The following is a 15,913-nucleotide window of genomic DNA, read 5'->3' as shown; positions in this document are numbered from 1 at the left end:
GACACAGCAAGAAGGTGCTATCACCAGCCGAGAGAGGCCTCACCAGAAATCAACCCTGTGGCACCTGATCTTGTGCTTACATCCTCTAGCACTATGATAAAATAAATTTGTTGTTGGAGTTCCCATCATGGCTAACCACGATGGACAACGTGGCCATAATTAGCGAACCTGACTAGCATTCATAAGGACACAAGTTCAATTCCTGGCCTTGCTCAGTGGGTTAAGGATCCAGTGTTGCTGTGAGCTGTGGTGTAGGCCACGGCTACAGCTCCAATTGGACCCCTAGCCTGGGAACCTCCATATGCAGTGACTGTGGCCCTAAAAAGACCAAGAAAAAAAAAATGTGTTGTTTAAACCCCCCAATCTGTGATATTTTGTTACGGTGGCATGAATAGACTAATACACCATGTTAATAAGAAATTGGCACAGTTAAATATAAAGGGACACGCAAAAATCTGCCACCTCCATAATGAAAAGTGTGGCAGTCTGTAACATTATTCTGCAGCATACATTCAGTCCCTCCTCTAAGGCAAGAGAGTTTACTTCATAAAGGGCTAGCTACTAAATATTAGGCCGTGTGGGTCATATGATTTCTGTGACAGTTACTCAACTCTGCTCTGTAGCATGAAAACAGCCACTGACAATACGTAAATGAGTCAGCATGGCTGTGTTCAATAAAGCTTTATTTATGATCACTGAGTTTGAATTCCATACAGTTTTCTTTCTTTTTTGTCTTTTGTTTTTTTAGGGTTGCACCTGCGGCATATGGAGGTTCCCAGGCTAGGGGTACAATTGGAGCTACAGCTGCTGGCCTATGCCACAGCCATAGCAACAAGGGATCTGAGCCATGTCTGCGACCTACACCACAGCTCACAGCAACGCCAGATCCTTAACCCACTGTGAGAGCGAGGCCAGGGATTGAACCCAAAACTTCTTGGTTACTAGTTGGATTCATTAACCACTGAGCTACTATAGGAACCCCATACAATTTTCATATGTTACAAAATACCAATCTTTAAAAAATTTTTTTCAATTATTTAAAAATGCAAAAACTCTTTTTAGCTCATGGGTTATATAAAAACAGGAGCAGGACAGATTTGGCTAATGAGGTGTAGTATACTAACTACTGCTTTAAGGTAACAGAACCCTTAATTATTAGTGGGTACCTAGTAATCCAAAAGAAGGACAACATTTCTCAGACTCTCCCCAGTAAACATGGCTACATTAGAAAATTCTGGTCAAAGAGATGGGAGCAGAAGCATTATATGTAACCTTTGGGTTGTGCCACTTTTTCTTCTTCCCCTCTTCCAACCAGGTAGAATGGAGATATGGTGATAAATCATTCTGGAATATGAGGATGGCAGCAAAACCCTAAGGATGACAGTACCAAAAACATAGAAAGAGCCTGGATTGCTGGTGATCTGACTGGCCTTTTATGCTGTGTTGAAGAATTACACTTCTCTCTTGTCATTGTCAACTACTTAAATGGTTGAGGGAGTGTTTCTTCCATTTCCTTTGCCTGAAAAGACTTTGCACGAGGATGGAATTACGTGCTTCCTTAAAATTGAGCAGAGTTCACCATAAAGTTGGCTAGGACTGATTTTTTTTAATAGAAAGATTTCAAATATTAACTCAAGATCTTTAATGGTTTAGGACCATTTACTTTTTTTTGTCTTTTTAGAGCTGCACCTGAGGCATATGGAGGTTCCCAGGCTAGCGGTTGAACTGGAACTACAGCCGCTGGTCTACGCCACAGCCAAAGCCAAGCCAGATCCAAGCTGCATCTGCAACCTACACCACAGCTCACAGCAATGCCAGATCCTTAACCCACTGAGTGAAGCCAGGGATGGAACCTGCGTCCTCATGGATGCTAGTCAGATTCGTTTTCGCTGAGCCAAGATGGGAACTCCTAGGACCATTTACATTTACATTTTTTCATTAATCCACATTTATAATTCACATTTTTCTAGGATTTTGCTCATTTTTGCCTCTACTTTCAAATTGATTGCTATAAAATTATTATATCCTCTGGTCTTTAAATTTCTACTCTATCTATAATTATGTTGCTTCCATTTTTATTTATTTTTTTTTTGTCTTTTTGTCTTTTTTTAGGGCCGCACCCACGGCATATGGAGGTTCCCAGGCTAGGTAGGGGTCCAACTGGAGCTGCAGCCGCCACCCTACACCACAGCCACAGCAACGCCAGATCCAAGGCATGTCTGCGGTCTACACCACTGGATCCCCAACCCACTGAACAAGGCCAGGGATCGAACCTCATGGTTCCTAGTTGGATTCGTTTCCACTGCGCCACGGGAACCCCCCATTTTTAGTCTTAATTTTGTTTATTGAGACCCCTCACTTCCCTAAAAATCAATTTCAACAAAGAATTTCAATTATAAAGAATAAACTTTTGGTTTTGTTGTTCTCTACTGCAGTTTTTTTTTCTCCATTTTTTGAAAGTTTTATTGAAGTATAGTTGATTTACAAAGTTGTGATAATTTCTGTTGTTCTACTGCAGTTTTATCTTCTATTAATTTCTACTCCCATTTATTGTTTCGTTATACTTGGACACATTAGTTTTTACCTCTAACTTCTCATTTTTATTTTTATTTTTTTTCTTTTTCAGCTGCACCTGTGGTATATGGAAGTTCCCAGGGCAGGGAATAAAATCCAAGCCGCAGCTTCAACCTATGCCACAGCTGTGGCAATACCTGGATCCTTAAGCCACTGCGCCAGGCTGGTGGTCAAGCTGCGCCACCTCAGAGACAATGCTGGATTCTCAACCAGCTGTGCCACAGTGGAAACTCTTCTACCTCTAACTTCTTAAATGAATGCCTACTTCAGTTTGCCTTTTTTCTTTCCTAATATGTATTAAAGCTATACATCTTCCTCTAAGTAGAGGGACTGTATACAGCAAATATTATTATGCAGTATTAATATTTATTAATTTTAAATATTTTCTAAGTTCCATGGTTTCTCCTTTGACCCACTACTTAACAAGTATGTTTTAAAATTTGTAATATGAATTTTATTCATTTTGGATTTCTAAATCAACTGCATTGTAATCAGAGAATACAACCTCCGTGATATAGAAGATTCTCTGTCTACTTATAACAACCATTTAGAAAATAATGCAGAAAGAAGAGATATCATCCAAATTACAGGCAGGGAATAAACTTAAGGATCTCCTTTAATAGTTATCAAATGAAGATGGTTAGAGATCCTCAGAAGTAATTTGTATCGAAAGCTTTAAAAAATGTATTGCCTTTAATCCAGCAATTTATGAAATTATTTTAATCCAGCAGAGATATCTCTTCTCAACATACGACATCAATTACAAGCATTACTCATCTTGGTATCTCCAGCATCTAAATGAGGCATTGAATGCATGTTGAATGAGAACATTACAGAACAAAAATTTCTATTTGGTCTAATATAAAGTAGTACATACAAAAACGCAACAAAACTCACTGACTAACCAAAAGTTGAAGTGATGAGAAACTGTCCTATTAAAGAGATATGAATATTGTCTGTACACAACTTGGAATAACAAATGGAGTAATATAATATATATTTCGGAATTGCAAACTAACACAAGTGACTTATCAATTAAAATCAAGCAAGCATGCCCTGAAGAAATTCTTTATTACCCCTTCTGCCTCTTTTATGTAATCCTTGGTCATCTTCATCTTCAGTGACTGTATCTTGATCTTGTTCCTTTTGTTCTATTTCTTTGCTCTCAGTGCTAGTATCAAAATCTTCCCTTTCTTCCTCCCTTAAGGATAAAAACAAATTATATTCATTAATGAATATATAATTCCATTCATAAAATATTTATTGCCTGCCTACAAAGTGTCAGGCATTATGCTTAACAAGATGACACAGAGAAGGCAGATAATAACATAAACCATTATAAAATTAAAATACTAATTAAATACTAAAAAAGGAGACGTTCAAAGTGTTATGAAAGCATTTCAAGGAGAACCAAATCTAGTCCTGGGGATCAATAAAGGCTCACTTGAGGAAGTTAACATTTAAACTGCAAGACCAGAGAGAGTGTGGAGGGGTAAGGCGACATGCAAGAAGTAATCTCCATTTCTAGCTGAGGGGACAACATGTACAAAGGCACTGAGCTCAAGGGAAAAGGAAGGCGAAGAAGGTAAAAGAAAAAGAAATAATCCAAGATATGAATGAGAAAAAGTAGGGCTAAGTCATACTAAGCCTTGTAGGGCATTACTCAAAAATTAATAGGAAAAAAGTCAAAGATTTTAGAAAAAGGAAATGATATGATTAGAAGGAAGGCACTTTGGCTAGGGAGGTGATGGTGGCTCCGAGTATAAAGGGGATAAGTAGGCAAACAGTGGAGGAGAGAAACAGACAAACTTCAGATACAGTAAGTAGGCAGAATGAACACTAGGTGGACGTTTTACCTAATCCACTCCATTGCCCCAATTAAAACTAAAATTGCATAAAACTTGAAATAAATTCCATCATTTATATTCTACATTCAAAGTAAATTTTGTGAATTCAAATGTACTCAGAAGCCAGAGAGATAATGTAAATGAGTGAAGTTAGTTGAGTACAAAAAATATGAAGTGTGGGATCTATAACATGCCTTTTTTTTAAAAATTGAGGTATCACAAGGAAAAAAATAATTGTAGCTACGTGAGGTTATGGATATTAACTAAACTAACTATAGTAATCATTTTACAATATATGCATATGTCAATTCATTACTTTGTAGATCTTGAATACAACATTTTATGTCAATTGTATCTTGGTGTAACTGGAAAAAGTTTATAAAATGCAAAAAAAAATTAAGATATAATTTACATACCATAAAAATCACCATTCAAAATGTACAAGTTAGAGGTTTTTAGTGTATTAACAAAGTTGTGCAATCACTGCCCATATCTAATGCCATAACATTTTACATTTTCATCATCCACAATGAGAAACCACATAGCCATTTTCATTTCCTCTCTCTACTGCCCCTGGTAATCACTCATCTCCTTTCTGCTATGGATTTGCCTATTCTGAACTTTTTCTACAAATGGAATCACATAACACATGGCCTTTTGTGACTAGCTTCTTTCACTCAGCATAATGTTTTCAGGGTTTATTCACATTGCAGCATGTATCAGAATTCCATTCCTTTTGTTTTGTTTTCATGATTGCACTTATGGCACATATTCCTAGAACAGGGGTTGAATCAGAGGTGCAGCTGCTGGCCTACAGCACAGCCACAGCAACACCGGATCTAAGCCACGTGTGTGACCCATGTTGCAACTCGTGGCAATGCCAGATTCTCAACCCACTAAGCGAGGCCAGGGATTGAACCGGAATCCTCAAGGACACTATGTCGGGTTCTTAACTCACTGTTCCTCAATGGGAATTGCAGAATTCCACTCTTTTTAAATGTTGAATAACATTCTGCTATAAGGATATAGCACAGAAAAGATACATCGTTTTGATTATTCTTTCATCAACAATGGACATTTGGGTTGTTATTTTTTGGCTATTAAGAATATTGCTGCTACGAACTTTCATGTATACATTTTTGGGTGAATGTATGTTCTTAATTCTCTTGAGCATACACCTAGGAGTTAGGTTGCTGGTTATATGATTAACATGGTTTAAACTGTTTGATGAACTGCCAAACTTAGCCAAAGCAGCCACACTGTTCTACACATGCCTGCTGGCAATACAATATATGAGAGTTCTACTTTCTTCACATTCTCACCAACACATTACTACCCCCCAAATGAATTACAGCCATCCTAGTAAGTGTGAAGTAGTATCTCACTGTGGTTTTGATACGCATTTCCCTAATGACTAATGAAGGTGAACATCTTTTCATGTGCTTCCTGTTTATCTTCTTTGGAGAAATGCTCATTAAAATCCTCTGCCCGTTTTTAATTGGGTTGTCTTTTTACTATTGAGTTATATGAGTTCTTTAAGTATTCTGGATATTAGACCATCATTAGATATATGTGTGATTTGCAAAAAATTTTCCCCATTCTCTAGGTGGTTTTTTCAGTTTCTTCCTTTTTTATTTATTGGAATATAGTTGACTTATAGTGTTCTTTGAAGCACAAAAGTTCTTAATTTTGATGAAGTCTAACTATTTTTTATTTGATTGCTTGTACTTTAGGTGTGATATTTATTAATTTTTATAAGGTATCCGAATTCAATTCCTTAAAGTATTACTGATGGGCATATAAAATTCAGCTGTTGCAAGTTTGTGACCTATGATCTGAAGACTTAATAGGTATTTTTACAGGTAAACATAATCGAAAGTCAATACACTAAATCTGGACTACTAAGATTTCTAGAACTTCTTTTGCAGATTTTATTTTAAAATGATTATTTCTGCTAAATTTGAATATGACTTGCTATCTACAACACGGAAAAATTTCCACTTGTCTTCATAGCCAATCTCCATCCCCAATATATTTATTTATTTTTGGCCATGCCTGTGGCATGTGGAAGTTCTCAGGCCAGGTACTGAACCCGAGCCACAGCAGCAAACCAAGCCACTACAGAGATGCTGAATCCTTATCCTGCTGAGCCACACAAGAACTCCCATCCCCAATATTTTGAAATGCAACAAAATACTTCGGCAGTTACTAAATTAAGGTGCAGCCGTCCTCTCCCTACACCTTCTATTAAAACCTTCAATCTCACCTCTATTCCTCAAAAAGCTTGAAGGAGCTCTATGAAAGACGGCGTACAACTGTGGTGATAATGGTGGAGTGAAGAGCTACTACTAGTAATGCTACAAACTGCTTTAAAATAGCCTATGGAAAGTTTTCTGGGGAAATTATAACTTTTTAACATACGCATAAGTATCTGAGGACTGTCTTACGTAAATTTCATAGACTTGCTGAAACAATTATATACCTATAGAAAACTCCAGTTTTCTGAAAATTTTGAAAGCATTTTAAAGGTGCTGATTTTTATTCTTTATGTAATCCACATGAGCAGTGTAACTGAAACCATACCCAATAGATACATCTGCAACTGAATTTCTTTGCTCATCTTCCTTTAGTTTTTCTTGTTTCTCCTTCATTTTTTGTTCTTGCTCCTTAAGTTTTTCTTCTTTCCTTTTACGAATTCTGGAAGTTAAAATAAAATATTATTAATATATTCATAACCTCTTAGTAAAGTCAACAAACAGTATGATCCGATGCCACACTGTAGTTCAACATGGTTTTTTTAATAGAATGATTTTAATTTTTTTCCATTATAGCTGGTTTACATTGTTTCATCAATTTTCTACTGTACAGCATGATGACCCAATTATACATACATATATACATTCTTTTTTCTCCCATTACCATGCTCCATCATAAGTGACTAGACATAGTTCCCAGTGCTATACAGCAGGATCTCACTGCTAATCCATTCCAAAGGCAATAGTATGCCTCTATTAAGCCCAAGCTCCCAATCCATCCCACTCCCACCCCCTCAGCAACCACAAGTCTATTCTCCAAGTCCATGATTTTCTTTTCTGTGGAAAGGTTCATTTGTGCTGTATATTAGATTCCAGATATAAGTGATAGCACATGGTATTTGTCTTTCTCTTTCTGACTTACTTCACCCAGGATGAGAGTCTCTAGTTCCATCCAGGTTGTTGCAAATGGCATTATTTTGTTCTTTTTTATGGTTGCGTAGTATTCCATTGTGCATATACACCACATCTTCCTAATCCAATCATCTGTCGATGGACATTTGGGTTGCTTCCGTATCTTGGCTATCATAAATAGTGTTGCAATGAACACGTGGGTGCATGTGTCTTTTCCAAGGAAAGTTTTGTCTGGATATATGCCCAAGAGTGGGATTGTTGGGTCATACATAGTTTTATACATAGTTCTATACATAGTTCTATACATAGTTTTCTATGGTAACTGCATACTGTTCTCCATAGTGGTTATACCAATTTACATTCCCACCAACAGTGCAGGAGGGTTCCCTTTTCTCTACACCCTCTCCAGCATTTGCTATTTGTGGACTTATCAATGACGACCATTCTGACTGGTGTGAGGTGGTACCTCATGGTAGTTTTGATTTGCATTTGTCTAACGATCATTGATGTTGAACATTTTTTCATGTGCTTGTAAGCCATATGTATATCTTCTTTGGAGAAATGTCTATTAAGGTCTTTTGCCCATTTTTCAATTGAGTTGTCGGCTTTTTTGCTGTTGTGTTGTATAAGCTGTTTGTACATTTTAGAGATTAAGCCTTTGTCAGTGGCATCATTTGAAGCTATTTTCTCCCATTCTGCTGGTTGTCTTTTTGTTTTTTTGGTTTCCTTTGCTGTGCAAAAGCTTGTCAGTTTGATTAGGTCCCATTGGTTTAGTTTTGCTTTTATTTCTCTTGTTTTGGGAGACTAACCTGAGAAAACATTTGTAAGGCTGATGTCAGAGAATGTTTTGCCTATGTTCTCTTCCAGGAATTTGATGGTATCTCGTTTATATTTAAGTCTTGAAGCCATTCTGAGTTTACTTTTTTGCATGGTGTGAGGGTGTGTTCTACTTTCACTGATTTGCCTGCAGCTATCCAGGCTTCCCTGCAATATTTGCTGCAAAGACTTTCTTTTTCCCATTTTATGTTCTTGCCTCCTTTGTCAAAGATTAATTGACAATAGGTGTCTGGGTTTATTTCTGGGTTCTCTAATCTGTTCTATTGGTCCGTGTGTCTGGTTTTTTTTTTTTTTTTTTTGGTCTTTTTGCCTTTTCTAGGGCCGCTCCTGTGGCACATGGAGGTTCCTAGGCTAGGGGTCTAATCGGAGCTATAGCTGGCGGCCTACACCAGAGCTACAGCAATGCCAGATCTGAGCCACATCTGTGGCCTACACCAAAGCTCATGGCAATGACGGATCCTTAACCCACTGAGCAAGGCCAGGGATTGAACCCACAACCTCATGGTTCCTAGTCGGATTTGTTACCCACTGAGCCACAACGGGAACTCCCTGTATGTCTGTTTTTTGATACCAGTACCACACTGTCTTGACTACTGTGACTTTGTAATATTGTCTAAAGTCTGGGAGAGTTATGTCTCCTGCTTGGTTTTTGTTCCTCAGGATTGCTTTGGCAATTCTGGCTCTTTTGTGGTTCCACATAAATTTCTGGATTGTTTGCTCTAGTCCTGTGAAAAAAGTCTTGGGTAATTTGACACAGATTGCACTGAATCTGTAGATTGCTTTGGGTGGTATGGCCATTTTTATAATATTAATTTTTCCAACCCAGGAGCATGAAATATCTTTCCATTTCTTTGAATCCTCTTAATTTCCTTGATTAATGTTTTATAGTTCTCAGCACATAAGTCTTTAATCCTTGGTCAGGTTTATTCCCAAGTATTTGATTTTTTGGGGTGCAATTTTAAAAGGTATTATATTTTTGTATTCCTTTTCTGTTTTTTTTCTTTTCTTTTTTTTCTTTTTTTTCTTTTTTGTCTTTTTGCCTTTTCTAGGGCCGCTCCTGCGGCATATGGAGGTTCCCAAGCTACGGGTTCAATCAGAGCTGTAGCCAACAGCCTACGCCAGAGCCACAGCAACTCAGGATCTGAGCCACATCTGTGACCTACACCACAGCTCACGGCAACGCCAGATCCTTAACCCACTGAGCAAGGCCAGGGATCGAAACCGCAACCTCATGGTTCCTAGTCGGATTTGTTAACCACTGAGCCACGACAGGAACTCCCGTATTCCTTTTCTAATATTTCATTGTTAGTATACAGAAATGCGACTGATTTCTGAATGTTAATCTTATATCCTGCTACTTTGCTGAATTTGTTGATCAGCTCAAGTAGTTTTTGGGTTGAGTCCTTGGGGTTTTGTATATACAGTATCATTTCATCTGCATACAGTGATAGTTTTACTTCTTCTCTTCCTATTTGGATGCCTTTTATTTCATTTGTTTGTCTGACTGCTGTGGCTAGGACTTTCAATACTACATTGAATAACAGCGGTGAGAGTGGGCATCCTTGTCTTGTGCCAGATTTTAGTGGGAAGGCTTTCAGCTTTTCTCCATTGAGTATTATATTTGCTGTGGATTTGTCACAAATGACTTTTATTATGCTAAGGTATGTTCCCTCTATACCCACTTTGGTAAGAGTTTTGATCATGAATGGATGTTGGACTTTGTCAAAAGCTTTTTCTGCACCTATTGAGATGATCATGTGGTTTTTTACTTTTCTTTTGTTAATGTGGTGTATGATGTTGATTTATTTGTGTATGCTGAACCATTCTTGTGAACCTGGGATGAATCCCACCTGGTTGTGGTGTATGACCTTTTTTATATGTTGTCAGATTCGGTTGGCTAAAATCAACAGTGTTTTAGACGCAAAGAAATAAATAGCTTTCATTAGCACAACTGACTGTAATTGTCTCTTACCTGGCAGCTGCTTCTTCCCTTTCTTTTCGATGTTGTTCTGCTTTTAACTCCCGGAACTCCTGCTTTGCCTGTCGTAATATGTCAACATAATCTTCAATGAAATCCCTAGTAGAAACTAGGGTCAGTAGTTTCCCACAGAGAGCATGAAGAATCTTCATTTTTTCTCCTGTCAAAAATTGGTAAATAACTTCTGGATTATCAATGACAAAATTTTTAATTTATACTTAATGTGAAAATGTTTAATACAGAATAAAGTCTCTCGAGATGGCATGTCAATGGCATGTCAGATTGAATCCAATTTAACAGTTACATGATATATAAGGCATTTCAATATTAATGACTAGCTTATATACTAGCTCAACAGACATGAAAATTTTTCTAATTTCTGGAGTTTTCTGGTGGCTCAGTGCATGAAGGATCCAGTGTTGTCTCCGCTGTGGCTTGGATCAAAAGTGTGGTGTGGATTCGATCCCTGGCCTGGGAACTTCAGCATGCATGGGTGTAGCCCCAAAAAGGTTTTGCTTTTTTTTCCTAATTGCAAAGATTTTAAGTTTTAATTGTTAGGCTTATATACGAAGTTCAAATCAAAACTAAGTTATAACCACATGAATTAAAAAAAAAATGACTCTAGGCAATTTGCTACTCTGAAAAGACTACAGACACCATAAATTATAAAAACTGTATGCTGCCGCGGGAGCGGCCCAAGAAATAGCAACAATAACAACAACAACAAAAAAAGACAAAAGACAAAAAAAACAAACAAAAAAAAACTGTATGCATGTTAGGTCAACTATACCTCAATAAATAAAAATTTTTTTAACTATATGAATGTTAGGAATTAAGGTACTCTTATTTTATGTTTGCTTAAATAAGCATATTAAATTAAACTCCATATATTTGTACTTCCTTTTTTGTGTGTGTGTGCTTTTTAGAGCCGCACACGGGGCATATGAAGACTCCCAAGCTAGGGGTTGAATCGGAGCCATGCCAGCCTATGCCAGATCTGAGCCGCATCTGTAACCTATACCACAGCTCACAGCAACTCCAGATCCTTAACCCACTGAGCAAGGCCAGAGATCAAACCTGCAACGTCATGGTTCCTAGTCAGATTCGTTTCTGCTGCGCCACAATGCGAACTCCTATATATTTGTACTTTTTTTTTCTACTTCTTTTTTTTGGTTGCACCTGTGGCATATGGAAGTTCAAGGGCCAGGGATCGAACCTGCACCACAGGTTCTTGTCACCCAAGCTGGTGCAGTGATAATGCAGGAGTCTTAACCCGATGCACCACAAGAGAACTCCCATGTACATTATTATTCTTATAATTAAAAACGAAGTAAAAAATAACTTCATCTTAATTTAAATACTGTTCCACATATTTCACTTACTTGAGTCAATGTTAGAATTTAGCAGCTATAGCTTACATTTCTGATTTACAAATAAATAAAAGTGAAAGCTAGGTAATTCTCACTTATCCTTTTAAACTTAGTAGAGTTAGTAAACTAATGACAATTTTTAAAAATAACAGAAAATCCAAATGAAAAAGAAAAGAAAATCATCAATAATTAAAGCTAGCATGAATAAAAACAGTAGTTTCAATTTAGAACACCATTTTTATTGTAACAATTTTTTTAAGACTGATTTTCTCTTTTTCTTGAATAGCATCTAAAATTTCTTATCAGTCACCTAATTTTCTGGGCATAAGAAGATAAGAGGGTAGGAGTAGACAGGTTATACAAATTCCAACTTGCAAAGTTTACCTGGTGTCAAATCATACACTGAAGTGCTTGACAGTTTCTTCACTAGACTGGGATTGCTTAGACGAAGCTCCATGCAGGCGTCATCTGTAGCATCAAATCCTCCTCGTTTTTGATATCTGTACTTTGCATTTGCTGATGTTACATCAGCACCTGAAGCTAAGATGTGTAGTCTGAGGATTTCAGAAAGAGTGCAGCTATCGAGATCCAAGCTTTTCAAACTGCAGCCTATAGTTGTTAAAAATGAAATAGTTATTTAAAATATAAACAACAAATCCTCAGCAATGTAAAATATACCTTTATAAAATTAAAAATAAAAAGCCAATAAAAAAAAAAAACCCACACATACCCTGATGCAACTGCGGCCATGCAGCTGCCAAAGATGCAACTGCAGACAGTGCAGATTTTGTAGGGTCTGCATCTTCATCCAAAGCCTCTGTTAAATCTTTAAGGAAATAAATACTTTATTCTAGTGCAAATCAAAGCTTGAATATTTGGGAATAATGCCCTTTTAAAATGATGAAAGAAACAGCAAACAACTTAACATTCAGGAACCTCAAAAGAGCCAACACTAAGTACAACAAGCAGCATTCATATTCTGTCTAGTCTGCACATCCAACTATAAATCCTAAGACATACGCTACACACTTTTCCCTTACTTAACACGAGAAGACAATTTCCAAGTTACCAACAAGATGCACATACATATTCCCCAAGAGTGGTAAAATGCACATTAGAATGCAAAACGAATCTCCTTGATCAATATAACTTTAGGAAAGTCTACTTTGAAAATCAGAATCTATTTGAAGACGCCCAAATCTTTTATAAATATTTTAAGATTGAATAATAACAAAGTATAAGTTGTAACCATCACAAAAGCAGCACAGAAAAGGAGCTAAAGGAACTAAAACAGTACAGTGCTGTCACTCAACCACAGATTTATCCTCTTCATATAAATTGCTTGTTTTTATTTTGAAAACTCTTCAATCCAAGAAACAGTAAGAGTATCTCCCTATGTTTTCCAAGTAAATTGCTTTAGCTCTGAAAACAGTGCTTAGCCTACAAAGCGGACTAAAGAGCAAATCTAATGGCACAAAAATGTATTTACACTGGCATATATATATATATATATATATATACACACACACACACACAATTATTCCTTATGTAGATAACAAAAAATTTAAATGTCACCTATGAAAAAACTTTAAGCTTATAAAAAGCCCTTCTGTTGTATCACAGTAGAGTGGACACAGTTTCAGACTAAAAGTTGGATATGTACACTTTATTCTTAGCTCTGCCCAGTTCCTAGTTATGTAGCCTTTAGACCAGTCACTTAATTGGCTTCATTTTTCTTAAAGGGGTAAGTCTAGATCAGCAGTTTTCAAATTCTTCAAATATTTCTTGGAAGCACAATATAAAAGATGCCCTTGTTAAAGTCAGGCACAGAGATGACAATCCTGCCCATTCATCTTTCCAACTCTCCTGGAACAGCATGGAGGGACCCCTGAACAGACTGCAGGGCTCCACAGATTAAAGCTGGAAAATCACTGGGCTAACCTGGTTCTGTGTTCTTAACTTTCTACTACGATTTTCTCCCCCAAAGGTCACAAGCTGAAAAAATGAACCTTAGAGAACAGAAATGTTGTCCTTTACTAAAGGAAAAGGCATGAAAAAGTCAGTTCTGGGATTACGATCACTGACAATTTCATGGCATTAAAAGCATAAACAATACATACAGGAGAAGTTGTATACATGCAGAAATTATTCCTACCGGGCCATGAATCTAGTCAAAATGACAGATATATTCTTCCTCATCAAGAAAATACTAGACCTAAAGCTTTTTCAATTTTCATTTTACAGATAAAGCCAAACAAACTTAAAATTAATAGGCCCTCTAAAATTAACAACAGTCCTAGTTACAGGGCTGTATAAGTATACTGTCTCTCTCCCTTTGCACCTATCACCATACTCAATCTATTTTAGCTCTACAAAGTTATAATTTTCTACAATGAAGGCTACAAGGCCTTAGGAAATAGACAACTAACAAAATGACAGTTTACTTTCAGTTGTATTAAACCAACATGTTAAAATATATATTCTTTAGCTCAATTATCTACCAAATCGCACTGTCAAGAAATAAATATCATTTTAGGATTCACTGAGAGATAACCATTGGGTATGTCATCTCAAGAGAATACAGCTGAACTGTATATGTTATGACTTTCTGAAATAGATATATCTATCACCACTATAATCTAGAATTAGGTAAATACAATTTCAACCCTAAACAATAGCATCTTAGTAAAAACACAAACTATTCTATATAAAAAATTCTCTTGTTCATACACTTTGAAGGGCATTTAGAGGTAAGACAAAAGAGAGGAAGTGATATTTTTAATATGAGAGTTAAAAAATTGCTGATTAAAAAAAAAATCTGCTAATTAAGAGTTCCCTGGTGGCGCCACCTAGCATTTAAGGACTTGGCACTGTCAATGCTGTGGCTCAGGCTACTACTGTGGCTTGGTTTCCATCCCTAGCCTCAGAACTTCCTTATACTGCAGGCATGGCACTGGAAAAAAAAAAAAAAAAAAATCCAAATTGGAGTTCCCGTTGTGGTATTGCTGCGAGCTGCGGTGCAGGTCACAGATGTGGCTTGGATCTCTCTCATTGCTGTGGCAGTGGCAGTGACGTAGGCCAGCAGCTGTAGCTCTGATTTGACCCCTAGCCTGGGAACTTTCATATGCTGCAAGTGCAGCCCTAAAAAGCAAAAAAAAAAAAAAAAAAAAAAAAAATCCAAGGTTTGATATAAAAACATGGAGACCAAAGGCCAAAGAAATCAGATGTTCTTGAAGACAGATAATTACTTCTTTGCCATATTATAAGGAAATACAACATAGTCACTATGAGGCTCTAGACTAAAGTGCTTAAATTTGTAACCCATCACTTTCTTATTAGCCGTATGTCTCTGGGCAAGTTAATTAAACTCCCTGGGCACATTAAATTAAAGTTAAATTTAAAACTCTCTGGGCAAGTTAATTTAAGTCTAGGTTTCTTTATATGTAAACGGCAGAAAAATAGTTATAGTTACATCTACCTTACAAGGGTGGTATGATTAAATGAAACAATGCATCTATAGTGTCTTACTAGCTGTATGATCACTTACTATCTATGTGATCTTCAGTAAATAGCCTCAATGAACCTCAATGTTTTCATCACTAAGATAAATTCATGCTTTTCTGCCAAACTTCCCCATTTCTAAAAAATAGCAAGAAACACCTTACATAATAAGACTAGCTAATGAGGAAATAAAAGAACGTTCAATCCCATTCGACTATTCAGTTGCTTTCGGGAAGACTATGGAAAAGTTGTTTGTTGCTGAGATGGGAGAACATAGGAAAAATACCTGGAGGAACAGTATGGGGCCATTAATGAAAGTGAAATAACCATTTAAAATATGGCCAATAATAACAAGGAAATGAGGGAAGGGCAGAAAAATGCCAAACTATTTTTTTCCCTCTCTAACATTTAAATAACTAGTTTCAAAAGGGGTGTTAAAACCTTTTTAATGGCCAATACTTATTCATAGGTAGACTTTTCTTTATAGACAGTCCTGTATAGAAGCAGAGCTATAAAAATCACAGATCAAACAAATCATGAATAGAAAATATAATGGCCATACACACCTCACGGTTAATATATCTTTCTTTTACACCAGCTGATTTTCCAACACAACTTCCTTTTAACCCTACTTTCTGT

The 15,913-nt window shown here is 36.8% G+C and overlaps 1 protein-coding gene across 2 annotated transcripts in view; it reads right to left on the bottom strand.

Moving 5' to 3' along the window:
- BAZ1A (bromodomain adjacent to zinc finger domain 1A) overlaps nucleotides 1–15,913 on the bottom strand; it is a 100,316-nt gene that overhangs the window by 21,636 nt on the left and 62,767 nt on the right. For both annotated transcript variants that reach the window (NM_001244159.2, XM_013989047.3), the window contains 5 exon segments: nucleotides 3,651–3,775; nucleotides 7,005–7,118; nucleotides 10,398–10,563; nucleotides 12,158–12,382; nucleotides 12,504–12,599. In NM_001244159.2, the coding sequence (NP_001231088.1) occupies nucleotides 3,651–3,775; nucleotides 7,005–7,118; nucleotides 10,398–10,563; nucleotides 12,158–12,382; nucleotides 12,504–12,599 (726 nt within the window).

The sequence above is a fragment of the Sus scrofa genome, chromosome 7, assembly GCF_054392235.1.
Source record: "Sus scrofa isolate SSC_HxYL_T2T_F1_AM1 chromosome 7, Sscrofa_HxYL_maternal_Yorkshire_Landrace_v2.0, whole genome shotgun sequence".
In the NCBI taxonomy this organism is placed as follows: domain Eukaryota; kingdom Metazoa; phylum Chordata; class Mammalia; order Artiodactyla; family Suidae; genus Sus; species Sus scrofa.
Note: the sequence above shows the minus strand (reverse complement) of the source record. Positions and strands in the feature narration are given on the sequence as shown.